The 15,694-nt window shown below is 40.5% G+C and overlaps 2 protein-coding genes across 9 annotated transcripts in view; one reads left to right on the top strand and one right to left on the bottom strand.

Annotated features, from left to right (window-relative positions):
- Positions 1-130: 130 nt before the first annotated feature.
- LOC105283958 (probable serine incorporator) lies at positions 131-5,844 on the top strand. Of its 8 annotated transcripts, none has more exons than XR_894781.3 (11): positions 288-314; positions 915-1,079; positions 1,250-1,434; positions 1,517-1,726; positions 2,132-2,216; positions 2,317-2,500; positions 2,594-2,794; positions 3,038-3,076; positions 3,621-3,783; positions 3,870-4,080; positions 5,038-5,844. XR_894781.3 is itself a non-coding variant. In XM_011347115.3 (10 exons), exons 1-10 carry the CDS (start codon positions 288-290, stop codon positions 4,006-4,008), a joined length of 1,383 nt encoding a protein of 460 aa, XP_011345417.2. In that variant the 5' UTR covers positions 131-287; the 3' UTR covers positions 4,009-5,844. The 8 variants fall into 8 exon arrangements, 6 of the variants coding, with proteins under 6 accessions (XP_011345417.2, XP_011345414.2, XP_011345420.1 ...); XR_894780.3 differs by having other exon boundaries at positions 4,181-5,844; XM_011347115.3 differs by having other exon boundaries at positions 131-314; positions 3,636-3,783; positions 3,870-5,844.
- The window catches only part of LOC105283959 (O-acyltransferase like protein), a 24,157-nt gene continuing 14,108 nt past the window's right edge, over positions 5,646-15,694 (bottom strand). The window contains exons 2-12 of the mRNA XM_026973215.1: positions 14,935-15,090; positions 13,523-13,743; positions 10,923-11,131; positions 10,091-10,346; positions 9,523-9,683; positions 9,165-9,333; positions 8,421-8,614; positions 7,904-8,033; positions 7,634-7,826; positions 7,284-7,429; positions 5,646-7,135 (exon numbers count right to left, since the gene is read on the bottom strand). Coding sequence (XP_026829016.1) covers positions 6,986-7,135; positions 7,284-7,429; positions 7,634-7,826; positions 7,904-8,033; positions 8,421-8,614; positions 9,165-9,333; positions 9,523-9,683; positions 10,091-10,346; positions 10,923-11,131; positions 13,523-13,743; positions 14,935-15,090 — 1,985 coding nt within the window. The 3' untranslated portion in view covers positions 5,646-6,985. The remainder of the gene's footprint in view (positions 7,136-7,283; positions 7,430-7,633; positions 7,827-7,903; positions 8,034-8,420; positions 8,615-9,164; positions 9,334-9,522; positions 9,684-10,090; positions 10,347-10,922; positions 11,132-13,522; positions 13,744-14,934; positions 15,091-15,694) is intronic.

The raw sequence follows: 15,694 nt of genomic DNA, 5'->3' as shown, positions 1-15,694 counted from the left end.
GCCGCGGCGATGGGCGAAGCCAATCGACGAGCGCCGGAGCGACCCGACCGAAGCGAACCGCGGGCACGGCGAGTGACGTCGCAGATCAGCTGATCGCGCCAAGTTGCCTCCGAGTGACTGTCAGCGCTCGTTACTGTGTCATCGTTCGTCTCGTGCGACTTATCTCGATTTTCCTCGCGCTCGGCGTGATTTCTATCCCGGTCTCCGCCGCAGAATCCTCGTTCAGTTTCCCGCGAGGCGCCCGTTCCGCTGTTTTCCCATAGCTCGAGCGACGGAAGAGTCTCGTCATGGGTCTGGTGTGCTCGACGGCGCAGGTAAGCGGAGATAACCACACCGCTCGTCCGACTCGTCCTTGTCTCTTATCGACGCGACTTTTCCTCGTCTCTCGCCGGAAACAGCCGTGCCTTTTCCCTTTCGGACCACGCACTCGCGTTGCGCTGCTCGCGTAGCGTGATGCGCGTTTGGTTGCACCATGTGTCGCGTTCCACATCGATTCCCGAGATGGTCGCTAATTGCGTTCTCTCGCGCTTACTGCGCGTCACCCACGGACAAGGAAGCCTCATGCTTCATCCTTGTTCCGAGACGAAGTCTCGGCGATTTCAACATTATTTTGTCGCATGTCGCGAGGAAGTCTATCGGATGCACGATAGTCTAATTATAGCGTTGCGTTCATTGTTTGATTACACATGTGTCTGGTATTGATTGATGCGATATATATAGCAAAGCCTGGCGCGTAAGCGCCATTTTTTAAGCTCTCATGCGATGAGAATGATATCTATATATAACACTAGTCAATGTTACTATGAGAATAAATATATACGCAACCATTAGTGAATCATTGCATACCATTGCATACCATCGGTTTGTCCACTTATAAATTCGTGTCATACGTATTGTACTTTTTCATTACGCAGCTCGCGTGCCTGTGTGGAAGCACAGCCTGCAGCTTCTGCTGCTCGCAATGTCCCTCGTGCAGGAACAGCACGAGCACTCGCATCATGTATGCGCTGCTACTGCTGCTGGGCACCATCGCAGCCTGCATCACCCTGGCGCCCGGTCTGCAGAGTGCCCTCAAGAAGGTAGGCTTTCAGTGTCTTTCCAACAAAGACATATTAGTATATTTTTTACACATTGTTATGTCTCTGTGTAGTCTAAGCTATATTACTACTTAATCATATATCACGGTATTACTGTACGACATAATTTTGATGATCAAGACTCACCATTAACCGTCGACACGTTTGACCAGGTACCATTCTGCGCAAACAGCACCCACTACGTCCCATCTGAGGTCACTCTCGACTGCGAGTCTGCGGTTGGTTACTTGGCGGTTTACAGGATATGTTTCATCCTCTCGCTGTACTTCTTCCTGATGTCCGTGATAATGATCAGAGTAAAGAGCTCACGGGATCCGCGAGCGCCCATACAAAACGGGTAAATATACAAATTAACATCGATCGCTGTTGTTTGCTGGCGACAATCGCGACAGGTCGTGAGACTCGTGTAACATTTGCAGATTCTGGGCGATCAAGTATCTCTTGATAATCGGCGGGATCATCGGCGCTTTCTTCATCCCGGAGAAGTCATTCGGGTCCACTTGGATGTACTTTGGGATGCTGGGTGGTCTCCTCTTCATAATTATCCAGCTGATCCTGATCGTCGACTTCGCTCACTCGTGGGCTGACGCGTGGGTTGGGAATTATGAGCAGACCGAGTCGAAAGGATGGTAAGAGTCGTTTTCATGATAGAAGTCGTAGTATCTGTCCACTTTACGAGCTACAGAGGGATTTACTTTATAATTGAAGCGGAATTTAAGCTACATTCTATCTTTCCTCTGCACCTTTTGTTTCTTCTTTCATTTATTTCTTATCGTATTCTTATCTCCTTTCTCTCTTGTTCCCTTTATCTATAATTTCTCGCTTTGCAATATCTCGCTTCACTCATTCTCTTATCTTTCTTTCTTTTTCTCCCTCATTTTTCCAGTGACTCATGTCATTGTATGATATTACCACTATTTAGTATTTTTGATATTATTACTATTCTTTTCATAACCATTTTCACAAAGTATGATTTTAAGTATGTCACGGTCATCGTGTAAGAAGCTTTCGTGTTATCGATAAAATATTTTTAGGTACGCCGCGCTACTGGGTGCGACTTTCTTCAACTACGCCGTTGCTACCGCCGGAGCGGTGTTGCTCTACGTATACTACACACACGTAAGATCACTCGCTTGCATTTCATAGCAGTCGAATTTGCAGATGTCAGCGCGGCGGCATTCTGGGAGGATTTTAACAAATGGACGTTTTGCATTCGCAGGCGAACATGTGCGGCCTCAACAAGTTTTTCATCTCGTTTAATCTTATCTTGTGCATCATTGTCAGTGTCGTATCGATTTTGCCGGCTGTGCAAGAACACCAGCCGCGTTCCGGGCTTCTGCAATCCTCGGTGGTGATGCTGTACGTGATGTACTTGACATGGAGCGGTATCTCAAACAGTCCAGGTAGGTGCAATCGACTCCAAGGATGAATCAGGAAAAACAAGATAACGCCGACTGATTTATGTTTGATACTTGAACTTGCTTTATGTTTCACAGACCGCGATTGCAATCCCGGCTTCCTCGGTATAATCTCTGGTAACGACGTTAACGCGCAGAACCGCGTCGCCTTCGACAAGGAAAGCATCATCGGGCTCATCATCTGGTTCAGCTGCGTTCTGTACAGCTCGTTGCGCTCGGCGTCCAATTCGTCGAAGCTCACCATGTCTCAGAACATGTTGGTGCAGGATAACGGAGCTGGTAAGTATTCACCGAAGTATTAACACAGCGGTGATGTCTGTTTTGCGCGCTGTCTCTCTCTCTCTCTCTCCCTCTCCCTCTCCCTCTCTCTCTCTCTCTCTTTTTGGGAAGCTTGGCCGTTTACGAGAGTATCTTTTTCTCTTCAAGTGCACCGATAGTAGCACCCGTTGTCTTCTGTTCACTGCATACTGTACCTAGTTTTACAAAATTACGTAGTCGTATTAAATACCGATCTTTCTATAGTCAGGAATACGGGAGAGCAGTCTCTCATTGGCAACGAAGGTAGGCACACACTACTTTATGAGTAAAATTCACCCCTTTTCTGAGTCCTGATCATTCGCATATTTTCCTCCCGCAAATATTATGTATACATATTTTTCTATAATTTCGCAGAGACGATTAATTTTAGTAAATAGAGAGTTTACGATATGCGATATTTCCGTTTACAATTAAATAGTATCGAATCAATTACACCTGCTTAGTAGTTAGTGTGTGTTTGCCTTTGTTCCCTCGTTTACGTTCTATTGCGTTACGTTGATTCATTTTTTTCCACATTATCGCTGTCTATTGAGTATTTTTCCAGCAAATAATCACGGCGTAATTTTGATGCCAGAGTTAAGCGATTTATCTCGAATTTGCATACAATTTCATAATTTTCATCATTAAGAGATATTCATGCACATGTGCATGCACTTTACGGTAAGTTGCCGTAAAAGACACGTATTTGATTTCAGAAATGATGTTCTCACAGTACTCTTATTTGCGGTTTCATTTGCAGTAGCTTCTTTTTTTGTTATCTCTCTCTCGTTTTCCCGAATGTAACCAGATTATACTGCAGTAGAAGGTCGCAATCCTGACGCGGAGGCTGGGAACGACGCGAAAGTATGGGACAACGAGGAGGAGAAAGTGGCGTACAGCTGGAGCTTCTTCCATCTCATGTTCGCTCTCGCCACTCTGTACGTCATGATGACGCTCACGAACTGGTACAAGTGCGTATATCGGACCATCTACGAGCTATCGATGTACCTTCTTAACGCGCAGCAACATTTACACGATTACATCGACGCTTTTGCAGGCCGAACTCCAGCCTGGACACGCTGAACGCGAACAACGCTTCGATGTGGGTGAAGATCATCTCCTCGTGGATGTGCCTGGGTCTCTACGTGTGGTCGCTGGTCGCGCCCGCCGTGTTCCCGAACAGGAACTTCTCTTAAGTCCGCCCTCCTGTCCTTCCGGTCGGCGAGCGGAGCGCCAGCGGTCTGTCTGTCTGTCTGTCTGTCAAACAGGTATTTCTCGATACTGCAAGATTAACGGCAAAGTAGTACGACAGCAAGCCAAACGTGATACCTGGATGTTTAAATGTAATCTGGAAATCTTATGTTACAGAGACATTCTCTGCTTATGATCTAACACTGAAACGCATTAACCCGCGATCACCCGCGCCGAGCAATGCGATTTTTTCAGACGTTGCATATTAAACTTTGTGTGCGAGAAATAGACGTTCCGCGCGGGTTTGCTTCCTCGATGACCGCGTCCACGTTGCGCGCGGAACAACACGCTGCATGTAACTTTAGTCTCGAGCCCCCTCATTGATCCCGTCAGTCCCTCTGACAAGCTACGGCTCTGTGCAGATCGACTTAACTTTCAATCCGTACGTAGCGAGCTTCATTATAGGAGATTAACAGTTGCGTTGTCGTTATATGCTTTATATATCGCCGCCAAAAAGCCAATTCTCTATTAATAAAATTTTTATTGATATTAATATGAGCTAATATTGATATTACTAAAAGTAACATTAATACATTAATATCGATAAAGGCCAGTTCTCTGTTAATGCCTGATAATCACATACCGTAGCACGTAAAAATGTAATATGAAATTCACGATTGTTCGGAGAATCGTTTCAGCATCTATTCGACTTTTGTACTGCGCGGAACGTTGCATGTACTCAAGTAACATTGCTGTGTACCATCGGTGCATTTATGATTAGCTTGTAAGACAACGGATAACCGTTTATAGTCGCGCGTGTATCCTTACCAAACGCGGTGCCGTTCGTGTAATTGAAGTATGGCCCTTAATTAGAACCCTTAACGGTGCAGCTTGTCGAAGGTAGCGTTTAGGAACTGCCGCTTTGGATTGATCAGCAGGAGACCTGTATTTTATTAGTACAACACTCACTAACCCATGTGCTATTCCCCTGTCTTTCACGCTCTTCTATCTTGTTCTGTGTTTTCCTTTTTCAGCTGAAACAGCGTCAGTTAGCGCTTTCTTGTAATTTCGTCCGCCTATCACGAGACGTGCGTAGGCACGACCGTGAAAGAAGTTAGTCGGGACTGATTTCGTGAATGGTCACCATTAACGGTTTAGGACTATAAGTATCCTTCATATGTATATGTGATATACGATTTTTTTTCGCATTCTATGATATAATATACATGTATAAGAAAATTCTTCCTGAATCTTTTTGTAAAATATTTACATAACTATAGATCTCATCTTTAGCATCTGTTAGTTTTCTGTTTTTTCTTTGAACATTTAAATAATTAAAAAATTTCGCTTTTTCCGTTCGTTTGTTCGCTTCAGTCAGAAGCAAAGTACGTGTGGACGTATAACAAATACATAGTTATGTAAATACATTTGGGTCATGATAGCAATTGCGAGCTAGTGTAAGGCAATTTTATATATAACATTATCCGCTTTTTCTCGAAGCACTTGATTTATTTGAGACAAGATGCTGCGGAAACGCTATTGCATACACGTGACCGCTGTTACATATGTATGGCAAGAAATATGATTAAAAAGTCTTTCCTTCATTCAATGGCGCTTGAAACACGTAAAGTTTTAATGTATACTTAAGTTACACTCGTATCTTTATCTATGTGTCTGTACTGATACGCCAAATTTCCCAAATTTCCTTTATCCCTGTCCACTACGAATCACTCTGCGTGATAATTAAGATTTCTTCTTCTTTTTCTTCTCTCGAGAGGAGATAATGTATTCGTGAAGAACAATGTGTACGCAATGAAAGTAAATAAAACAAAGAGTTATGTACAACGCAGTTTTTTTAATATCGCTGACGATAATTACACCGTCTGCAATTTTTTGAGCGTTGTGTCCTTAATTAAGAGGTATTCGTATAGAAGTATTATATTAAATACGACGTAGAATTACGAGGATACCGCGTGTTACAGCACGCGTACCCCTCCCGTTCCGTCGAGAGTCGTGTAAATAAAAAAATGAATTATACAATTTTTTTAATTACTGCCGCGTACGTTACAACGCGATTATTGTACGTACTAATTGTTATCCGATTATTCGCCTCGACTCTCATTAATGAGATATTTTTATCTGAATTACAGATACACGAATTTTTGGTATATTATCCATTTTTCGACATAATTACATTACTGCGGTTATTACGCTATTATTATATACGCTATTATCGTTTATCGTTTTTCTTTCACTGTTGAAATAATTATTTATTGCGTCCTCGATCCTTTTACGAGGGCTATAAATGATAAATTATATAATATTATATCTTATTGTGCCTAAGTGTATATAAGAAGAAAAGTAGTATTTTTTATACATATTAAGAGTGTACTATACTAATTATACGTCTACTAATTATTCGAAAATTAACGAAGAACTAATATTTACAGTTACTTACGTACAATTACTTATATATGTAGAAGTAGAAAAAGTTGTGTAAAAGTATGCTGCTCTTTATTTTACACAGCATGTTGAAAAAAAAACGGAGAATGCACTTTGCCCAGCCGCGTCTGTCAGATTTTTGCAAAAATTTAGCAAAACTTTCAGAACGAAATTTATAAACGTTTAAACAAGAGATATTAATTTTTAATTAAAATTAGGACGAGACGTATCAAATTACATAAAACGCTTTTATAATTTATTCATGCAATGAATGCTCCACTAATTATTTTTCCGCAATGAGAAATGCAACATGTGTTTTCATTCAACTTTTAAGTTTTGTAAAACGACAAAATTTCTTTTTCGCTTCTTAAATTTTCGTAATAAATTGCATTCCTCTGCGATTTCTCGTATATACATCGATTCTGTATATCTATCAAAGATTAAAAATTAAAAACTAGAGCTAATGCGAAAACGCTATGTACAAAGCTCGCGGTCCGCGCGAAAGCGTTTGGTCAGATATCGTCTCGGATTAAAACGAGATTAGTCCACTTTGGAGGTCTTCGTTGTATCCTTTTGATGCGTCGCCGGTTTCTTCAATAAATAATTCTTGATATTTTGGAATGGCGAGTCGAACAGCAGGGTGAGGATTATGGACATGAACACGATCCAAATCGTCTCCTTGAAATTTAGCTGAAACGAATCAAAGATTTGTATCGGCGATTGATTTATATATTTCTTACATTTTATTTAATCGTACAATTTAATTCATATAGATAGTTAAAAGAGATAATGTATCGAAAGAGAAACTACGAGATTTGCGGTATCTCTTGAGACTTACCATCATTCTGAAGAACTCGTAGTGCTCGGCAGAGCGAGTTTGTCCGACATTGAAGAAGAAAACCGGGAACTGCGTCAGGTAAATAGCGTAGCTAATCCTTGTGGTCACGAGAAATCCCCGCCAGCTGAACAGTCTGTTTAGGAAGCCTGCAATTTGTACATTTCGACATTTGTACATTATTCACGTATCATTAATTCACTTTTATCGATAAAAACTTGAACTTTACTTGAATCTCTTTATTCGCAAGTTTGAGTAATTTAACAATTATTTAAAGAGTTATTGCAAAACACCATGTCAACTTTATTAACCAATAACTGAAAAAACCGAAAAATGTATTTTCAATATCTTACAGTTCGAATTGCCGGTGTGCTCCGTTATCGCCATCCAGATGAACAGGCTGCACCATCCGATCGGCGCGAACGCGTTGTAGATAGCAGCGTGAATCGGATTGTAAACGTAATCGATGGATCCCATCTTCGAGGGCCCAATGAATGCCCCGAGGAACATTACGGTGCTCACAGTCCAACCCGTGTAGAGGGTTGTCTGAAATCATGGGGAATTAGCGTATCGGTTGCAAAAGTCGAGGGCGAGTCGCGGAAAATTAATGCGATGTCACTCACCGTGCTCATCTTGAAATCCTTGGGTAGATTCCGCAGCAGGTAGCCCACGAAGATGCCTATGATGTAGATGGTCAGTCTGTGCGATGGTAACGTGTACGAATAATCGGCGGTGTCGAACAATTGCCTTATTCTGTGAGGAAAAGAGAGCAAGAGTCGATTGAGCAGTGTGTGTATTTATTTGAATAAATATCCTTCGATTTTATATAATTTATATTATTATCATATTTTTCGAGAGCTTGCAAGAGTTCGTCGAATTGTATATAACTGAATCGAATAAAAAATGAGTTTTATACTTGTTTTATATTTTATAAACAATTACTCTTATATCTGGGATAATTGAAATGGATAGAAAACGATAGCTAATGCCTTGATTTATATGCAGCGCTTCATTACTATCATCATTAATGAAAAAGAAAAATAATTAAAAATTGACAGACTGTTGCAGGCTTCTTATAATTCTTTTTAGATAAATTATAGCTGGATCGAATTGTTTAGAGGCATGATTTATTATACTCACGACGTGCCGTAGTACACATAATTGTTCAGGTGTCTGGCATACATCGCGTAGAATCTCAATGCGGTCGATATCGAAGCTATCGCTGCCAGGACGATGATGCCAATCTTTGGTCTCTTGTACAGGAGCAACACCATCAGCGGTGAAATCGCGAAGAGTTGAGTGTCTATTCCGATATGATGCGTGTGCGTGAGGCACTGCGAAAAATAGAAAAGAAAGAATAATTTACTATTTTACTCATTCAGAAACGATATAATCAATTCAAGTGGAAGTGGGTGTTACAAATTCACTTTTCACAACTGAAATCAAACGGATTTTCATATTTATACAATCGAAATATGTATAGTTGGAGGTCACTCGCAATCATTAGTCGATACACGCACGTTATTATTTTTTTTATTTTAAGTCGAGAAGAATTAAACTTCTAAAGAAAAAAAATTAAAATAAAGTTCCGTGTCATATCTTCAGTTCTCTTTCAGTTCTCGTGGCTCTTTCAACCTCTGATATTCTCTGCACACTCACTACTGCACTAACAGTAGGAAGAGCCAAATATCGACACGGTATTGGTAAACGTTTATAAATATCTCTGGAAGATTCGAGGATCCGAATTTTTTTGTTCTGCACAAATTTATACAAGTCTCTCGATCTTTCCTTTTACGAATCTCTCGGTTTTTTCCGCGTCTTGCGGAAATTTTTTGTTCCGTGCATAACGATCATTCCGCGCGCGTTTCATGGCACGACGCTCACCATATTTTCAAATCCGAAGTAATTGTGGATAAATAAGAAATTCCTCCACCATGTCTTCTTGCAGATGTCGGCGTGTTGAGTCACCACTAGCGGCCACTGCGGTCCAGACCCGATGTACGGCATCACGTGGGTGCAGAACAATATCAGCGCTCCCAGAGTCGGCACTAGTCTGGAGAAAAACGAAGTATGGTAAGATACGTTAAGAGAAGAGAATCTTTTCATATAATATAGTAAGATAGAAGTTTACTGCAAGTTTCTGTGCTATACGGACTTCTTTCTCATTTAATCGGAGCACGCATTTTTAAAATAATCTGTGATCTATGATCTAGTAATATATGATTATTTAAATAATTCGTACCTCAGCAGACGCGATAGATATTCGTTCTTGATATCGAGACTGCCGGTTCTATTTAATCTGCCTACGAACAAGTACGTCGTTAACAGACCGGACAGCATGATGAATGGATCGGTGTAGAGACTGGCTGCTCTCCCTATCACGGTCCACGGTTTACCTAAAAACTGTGTCGTAATTTTCGCTCAAGTCTCTTAATTAAGATAATTCTGCGATCTGTGACAAGAATCGCAGTTGCATAATTGACTTGTATCGTATCCAACATGAGATACGCATTCATGCATGTAAAATATCTGATATTTTATATAGATATATTGTAATATAGAATGCAAATTAAATATATCTTTTGAACTTTCGGCTTTATATTACAATATTTATAAATATTAATTTATATACGACAGATTTATAAATTTAATTTATATATAATTTATGTGACTAATATAACACTAATAACATTTATAATATTAAAAAGATTAATTTATAACACACATGCACATCGAATATAATCTATAAAATATTTATAAAAGTCTCTGATAATTTGCTATGATGTTCGTAATGATCTGTAATGACGTACCTCGCCCATGAAAGTTCGATTCACGTAAGGGATAAAGAATAGTGCCATGCTCTTGTGTGCTATGAGCAGCAAAAGACTATTCAAAAATCGAACACCGTGGAGGACCGCTATGTCACCCTTCGGTCTCTCCATTGAAAAGAGCTTCCGAACGTTTCTCTTCAAAGAGAACGATAAGAGCAGTTCGTTCGCTGGTATCTTGTAGTGCTCGTAGAACGCGGCTACGATGGTCAAGACGAAGACAGTGATGAAAAAAAGGCTGCAAGCAAAACAAAAAGATTGATAAAATTCTATTATAAGTTAGAAAATTATAACGCGAATAAAATTACAAGAATGATATAATTTAGAAGAAATTGATAAATTTATTCTTAATTTTAATAATTTCTTAGAAAAGTTAACTGAAAATCTCTAAAATCTAATATCTCGAGAAAAAGAAAAAAGGAGGTATTGATAAGAATTGACGAAATTATATATAGTTTACAAAATTATGACGCAAATAATACAACTTGCGAGAAAGAATTACGTAATTCAGAAAAAGGTTGATAAATGAATTGCCCGTCTGAAAATAGTTTCTGAAAAAATTGGACCAAAAATCTGTAAAATATCCCAATAAGAAAAAAAGAGGAAACGTGAAGAGGACTTTGCCGCTCCTGTGCATTGACCATGTGATTGACCAATTTTCATCAATTCATCAATACAATCAATTATGTTCCATCTTCAATCTAATTAAAGTTAATTGAAATTTAAATTTATATAATTAAACCGAAATGACTGGAACGTCTCACATGACTCACTCTCTCTCCCTCTTCCTTTCTCTCACGAGTAAGTGTTTTACCTAGTTGCAATGGTCGCTTTCGTCAGGACGAGGTTTTCCTTCACTTGACACATGCTCTTGTTCACTTGCAGCGTGATTTTCAGGCCGGTCTGCGCCGTGTACTTCATGATGGCATGTTGCAGGGAGGCTTGCACGTCTTCGACTGTACATGACGCGGGCGTACATATGGCCCAATTTACAGTGCTAAAACGTGGTACTCTATGACCGGGCTGAATATAAAAATAAAGAATTTTAAGTCTTACACGTAGGTAATTTTGCAAATTGTGGTGTTTGCGAAACCGCGCTCAGATTACCATGAGAATGATCGCGATGATCAATGAGCCATGAAAATCTCGCATGAATGCCGCGCGCGCAGCAATTGATAATAGTTAATAATATTATAATTTACGCATTCTCAGTAACACTATGAGGCTTTTTATTTTATTTTTTTCCTTGTGATTTTTTCTATTCCATTCTGTTTGCTAAAAGAGTTATCGCTCGGTAGACCGTATTAGCATCGCAGTTTGGTGGATATTCATCGGCGCGTTGAAAAATAAATAAAAATCTCCGAAGAATACGGTCCGACGAGGCGGCATGGAAAACTCGGCGTTTATTATTCTAATTATGCACATTTAGTACGATGCGCTTGCCGGCAGCAAGTGAGCTCCCTTCCTGATTTCGTAATCTCGTAGCTAAGCGAGAATTTTAATTTAGCCATCGGCGATATTTTTGCGAGTACACTTGCGGAAGTTTATTGAAGCGAATGCGAGGAACGGATAAGGAAACAAAGATGAGATGATTGCATCATAAATCATGCTTACAAGGCGCTCACAATAGTGGAATGAATAATTCGGTTCGAAAAAAAGAAGAGAAAAAAAAAGAAATAACCGTCTGTCTGGTTAAGTAACAATAATAATTGATGCGTTCAGCCTCGCCGGACAACAATGTTTGCCGTTAACGATGGCAAGTAATGGCACATCCGCATCAAATCGATTGCGCGACGCGCAACATTGTAGACGATCATTGTAACTAATACGCTGAAGATAAAAAATATGTTATCCTCGCGATAAATTAATGACTTTGATTACTACACGCGATCGAAGGCGAAATGAGTTTCCGGTGAGCTCCATCATGGCCGATCCGCGATATTGTAGGCGCATGATTCATGATCGTTTAATGATGCCGAAGTAGCCCTTTCGGACTTATTGGGAAATATACATGTGTTGAAAGAAGTGTTCGAAGTAAACTTAATAATTTGCTAAACAAGAGAGAACACGTAGGAAATGTTATTATTATTCTTTATGCACGAAACCACCCTCAGAAAAATATTAATGCGGAAATTACATTTAATGAATCCTAATTAAAGTTTTCGGACTTATTGAGACACTTATTGAGTATATGCTTCAATATTAAAGAAATATTTGAAATAAAAATAATTTGCTGAAAAGTAAGCAAGAACGTAATAAATATAATTTTTATCCTTTACACACAACTTTCCCGAGAAAAGAAAATATAATAAATAGAGAAATTATATTTATACATAATTTTATTCTACTGATACAAGCAAACTCAACAATTTTTATAAGCCTTCTAGATTTTGGCTCGTGAAAGGATTTAAAAATTCCATTCGTTTCGTCGGACCAGAATTCCGGATGAAGCTATCGTGATGACCGGCGATGAGTTTGTCGTCAGCACGAAGTCGGCGTATTCTTCGCAAGTCCGTCGCATTTTTGTCTGAATCTAATTTATCGTGATTCTCCGGACGTTCGCCGAGCTGTGCGAATAGTCCTCTCTTCCCCGAATAACAGTCTTTTTTCTCCTTTTCTTGTTTTTTTACTCAGATCGTTCTGTTAAGATTCATCGCGTGTCCTCTTCGTGGCCACTCGCCGGATGAATGTCTTTTATCCGCGTCGACATCCGTCTTTCGATTTGCATGAATCCTGCGGTGTGGATTCATGTGTACGTCCATTACATATTCATCGCGAATTAAACGTACGCACCGGCGATGATTCCAGCCGAGCCATTAAAATGCCGAACATTATACGCGGGGAAATACCGACTACATTTCGCGAGCAGTTAGAGCTTAGATTTTTTTTCTCCGGATACCAAACACCCCAAAATCCCCAACATTATTTCGACATCGACCACGGAATAACACTCCTGTAGAATCATTCCGGAGAGTATATCCAAACGTGTTCCCGGGTTTTCCAAATGGTCGCGCGCTTGCGAATCGCAGATGAGCACACACACAGGCGTGCACCTGCATGCGTATGTGCGTACACGTACGCGTGAATATCTTCAAAATTTCGATAATTACCTTAAGATTGAGGTACATTAGAATTAAATAAAACACTAATTAAATTAGACACATATCGTTGGTCATTTAGATTTTAGATCATCAAGAGGAATCAGTTGGACAATATTCAAGAGAATGAGAGATCGATTCATATAAGCTCACATGAGGAGGCTCTCCTCGGCTAACGTGAGATATACTCGTAATAAGAATGAACATGATGATTGATTGCGAAAGGGTGGTTCACACTGCTTCGCGCAGCTCATAGAAAGAGCCAGAAAGAGAAAGAGAGAGAGAGAAAGAGAAACACGTGTTTTATACTACTCACGTCGCTTATGTTGTTGCGGAAGGCATAGTGCGAGTGTACCAGGCGATGCAGGTACTTCAGATCAGGCCGGGACTGATCGATGTCCAGCTGCAGGTACGCGAGGCAGTACTGTCCTCGGATGCCATCCTTGCCCTCGACGTCCATGCACTCGTCGAAGTCACCCAGCTGATTCACGTTACCGCTCAGCAAGCCGGAAGGCACCTTCGCGGTCGCATCGTACACTGAAAAAATCGCCAAAACGCGAGTCAGTCACGATTCTCAGCGAGAATTTGAGGGAAATAATGAAGCAATCTTGACTCTCCGGGAGGATAAACGACGTGGAAAAAAAGTTCTCTATGAAGTTTTTGTAAGGATTCTTAAGTACCCGTTAATTCGTCATTGACTATGACAGATGATTAATCGAGAGCCAAGCCCAATGATGAATTAAAATATTAAAGATACATGCCACTCATCTTGCATAATTAATATATTATAAAGTTGTCGGGATTATAAAATCGAGGTCTCTGGTTAAATCAGTAAAAGAATTCTATTTGAAAAAGATGGTCGAAAGCATAAAAGTATAAGGTACGCAAAAAGGCAGTAGAAGCATAAAAAGAAATTATAAAAAGCTAAAATAGCTGAATGGCTAAATAAATGGGACAAGTCATCGCGATAAATTGACCTCTGCGTCATTTTTGCAAACTAGTTTCACGTTATGCAACTTGCATTCGAGATTGCCCAGTTATTAATAATTCTCCAAATAACTGTTCCTTTTCTCGATTCGAATTTCGCGAATTTCGAGCGCTCGTCGCTAATCAAGTCGATCCAAGCGGAATCCTAGAATTAAACGTCTCGTATTGCACGTTTCGCACCGAGGCGCTAATAATGTCAGTGCATAAACAATCGCGTTCCGCACGCACGCGTAAGCACACACGTGCGTAAGCTGGAATTTGAACAAAGAGAAATCTGGCGACGTTCGATATTTTCGCGATCGTTGCCAAATGGCTTTCATCGCGTACAGAATAAACGCGCGTGTGCGCGTGCGATTTAAGGACAGACACAGCTTTTTACATAATCGTTACGAAAGATTAAATACGGAGTCATCGTTTGTGTGTCCATCATTTTCGGACATTCCGAATTCCGCGATCGCGTACTAAACGTTCACGTCTCGCAATCCACTCCGAGGAAAAGTTTATCGGAATACTTTTTTTCAGAGAAACCAGATTTCCACCGCGACCTCCACGTGCTTCGGTTCAATGCAATTAAATGATTTTGATCGACGAGCTAATTAGTCCGGCGCTCATAATTATCCAATTAATTTCTCAGTTAATTTTTCTTCGAAGACTAATCTGCTTGCTTCATACATGAAGATCGTGCATGAAAAATTCGTAATGATAATAGTGATCCGGGATTACTGTCAATTGTCCACTTACTTTTGAGGGCCCATAGCGTGAACTTTGAGAGTTCTTCGTGAAAGATATCGGAGTGTCGTTTGCACTCGGCACTCACGTGTCCCGCGCCGGGATCGTAGGCCGGGAGAATCTGCAGCAGTCTGCGCGCCTCGAGATCGATCTCCTCCGGAAAATCCTCTGGAAAACATAGAGAAAAATATTTTTTTTAATGATTCCGACATTCGTTCACGCAGCGAAACACCTAATTTCTTAATATCGCACCAAGCGTGCGCTCGCTCGGAGGACTCACAGGGAACTCGCCGGCCCTCCGTTCCTCCAAATTGGAGGAAATCATTATTCTCTCCGCACCTGCGAATTATAGTTAATAACCAAGCGCGCGTTAACTCAGAGAACTAACAGGGAACTCGCCATTCTTGATTTGGAGAAGCAGGGGGACGGCGAGTTCCCTCGGAAATTATCATTCCCTACGAACATCCGCGACTAATTAATTGGACGCGAGGCTCTCCGCTACCTTGACTCGTATTAACGATTGCTTCTTTAATGATTACGTATGTCAGTTATTCTCTACAGTTGCGCGAGTCAGACGTAACTTTTCCTTTCCTCGATAATTAGTTATTTAATAATTTTTCCGCGCGTGTATATTTCTTTCGCGAAATTACAATCGTTTATATAAAATAAATCCTGATAATTATTCCCTACATTTATTACTACATCGTGCCGCGGATTCACGTAGATCGCATGAACCGCGTACGTGCTGCGCGTTCGAATGCCACACGAGTTG

Source organism: Ooceraea biroi, chromosome 1 (genome assembly GCF_003672135.1).
Source record: "Ooceraea biroi isolate clonal line C1 chromosome 1, Obir_v5.4, whole genome shotgun sequence".
NCBI lineage: Eukaryota > Metazoa > Arthropoda > Insecta > Hymenoptera > Formicidae > Ooceraea > Ooceraea biroi.
This window is presented reverse-complemented; position numbering and strand designations above follow the sequence as displayed.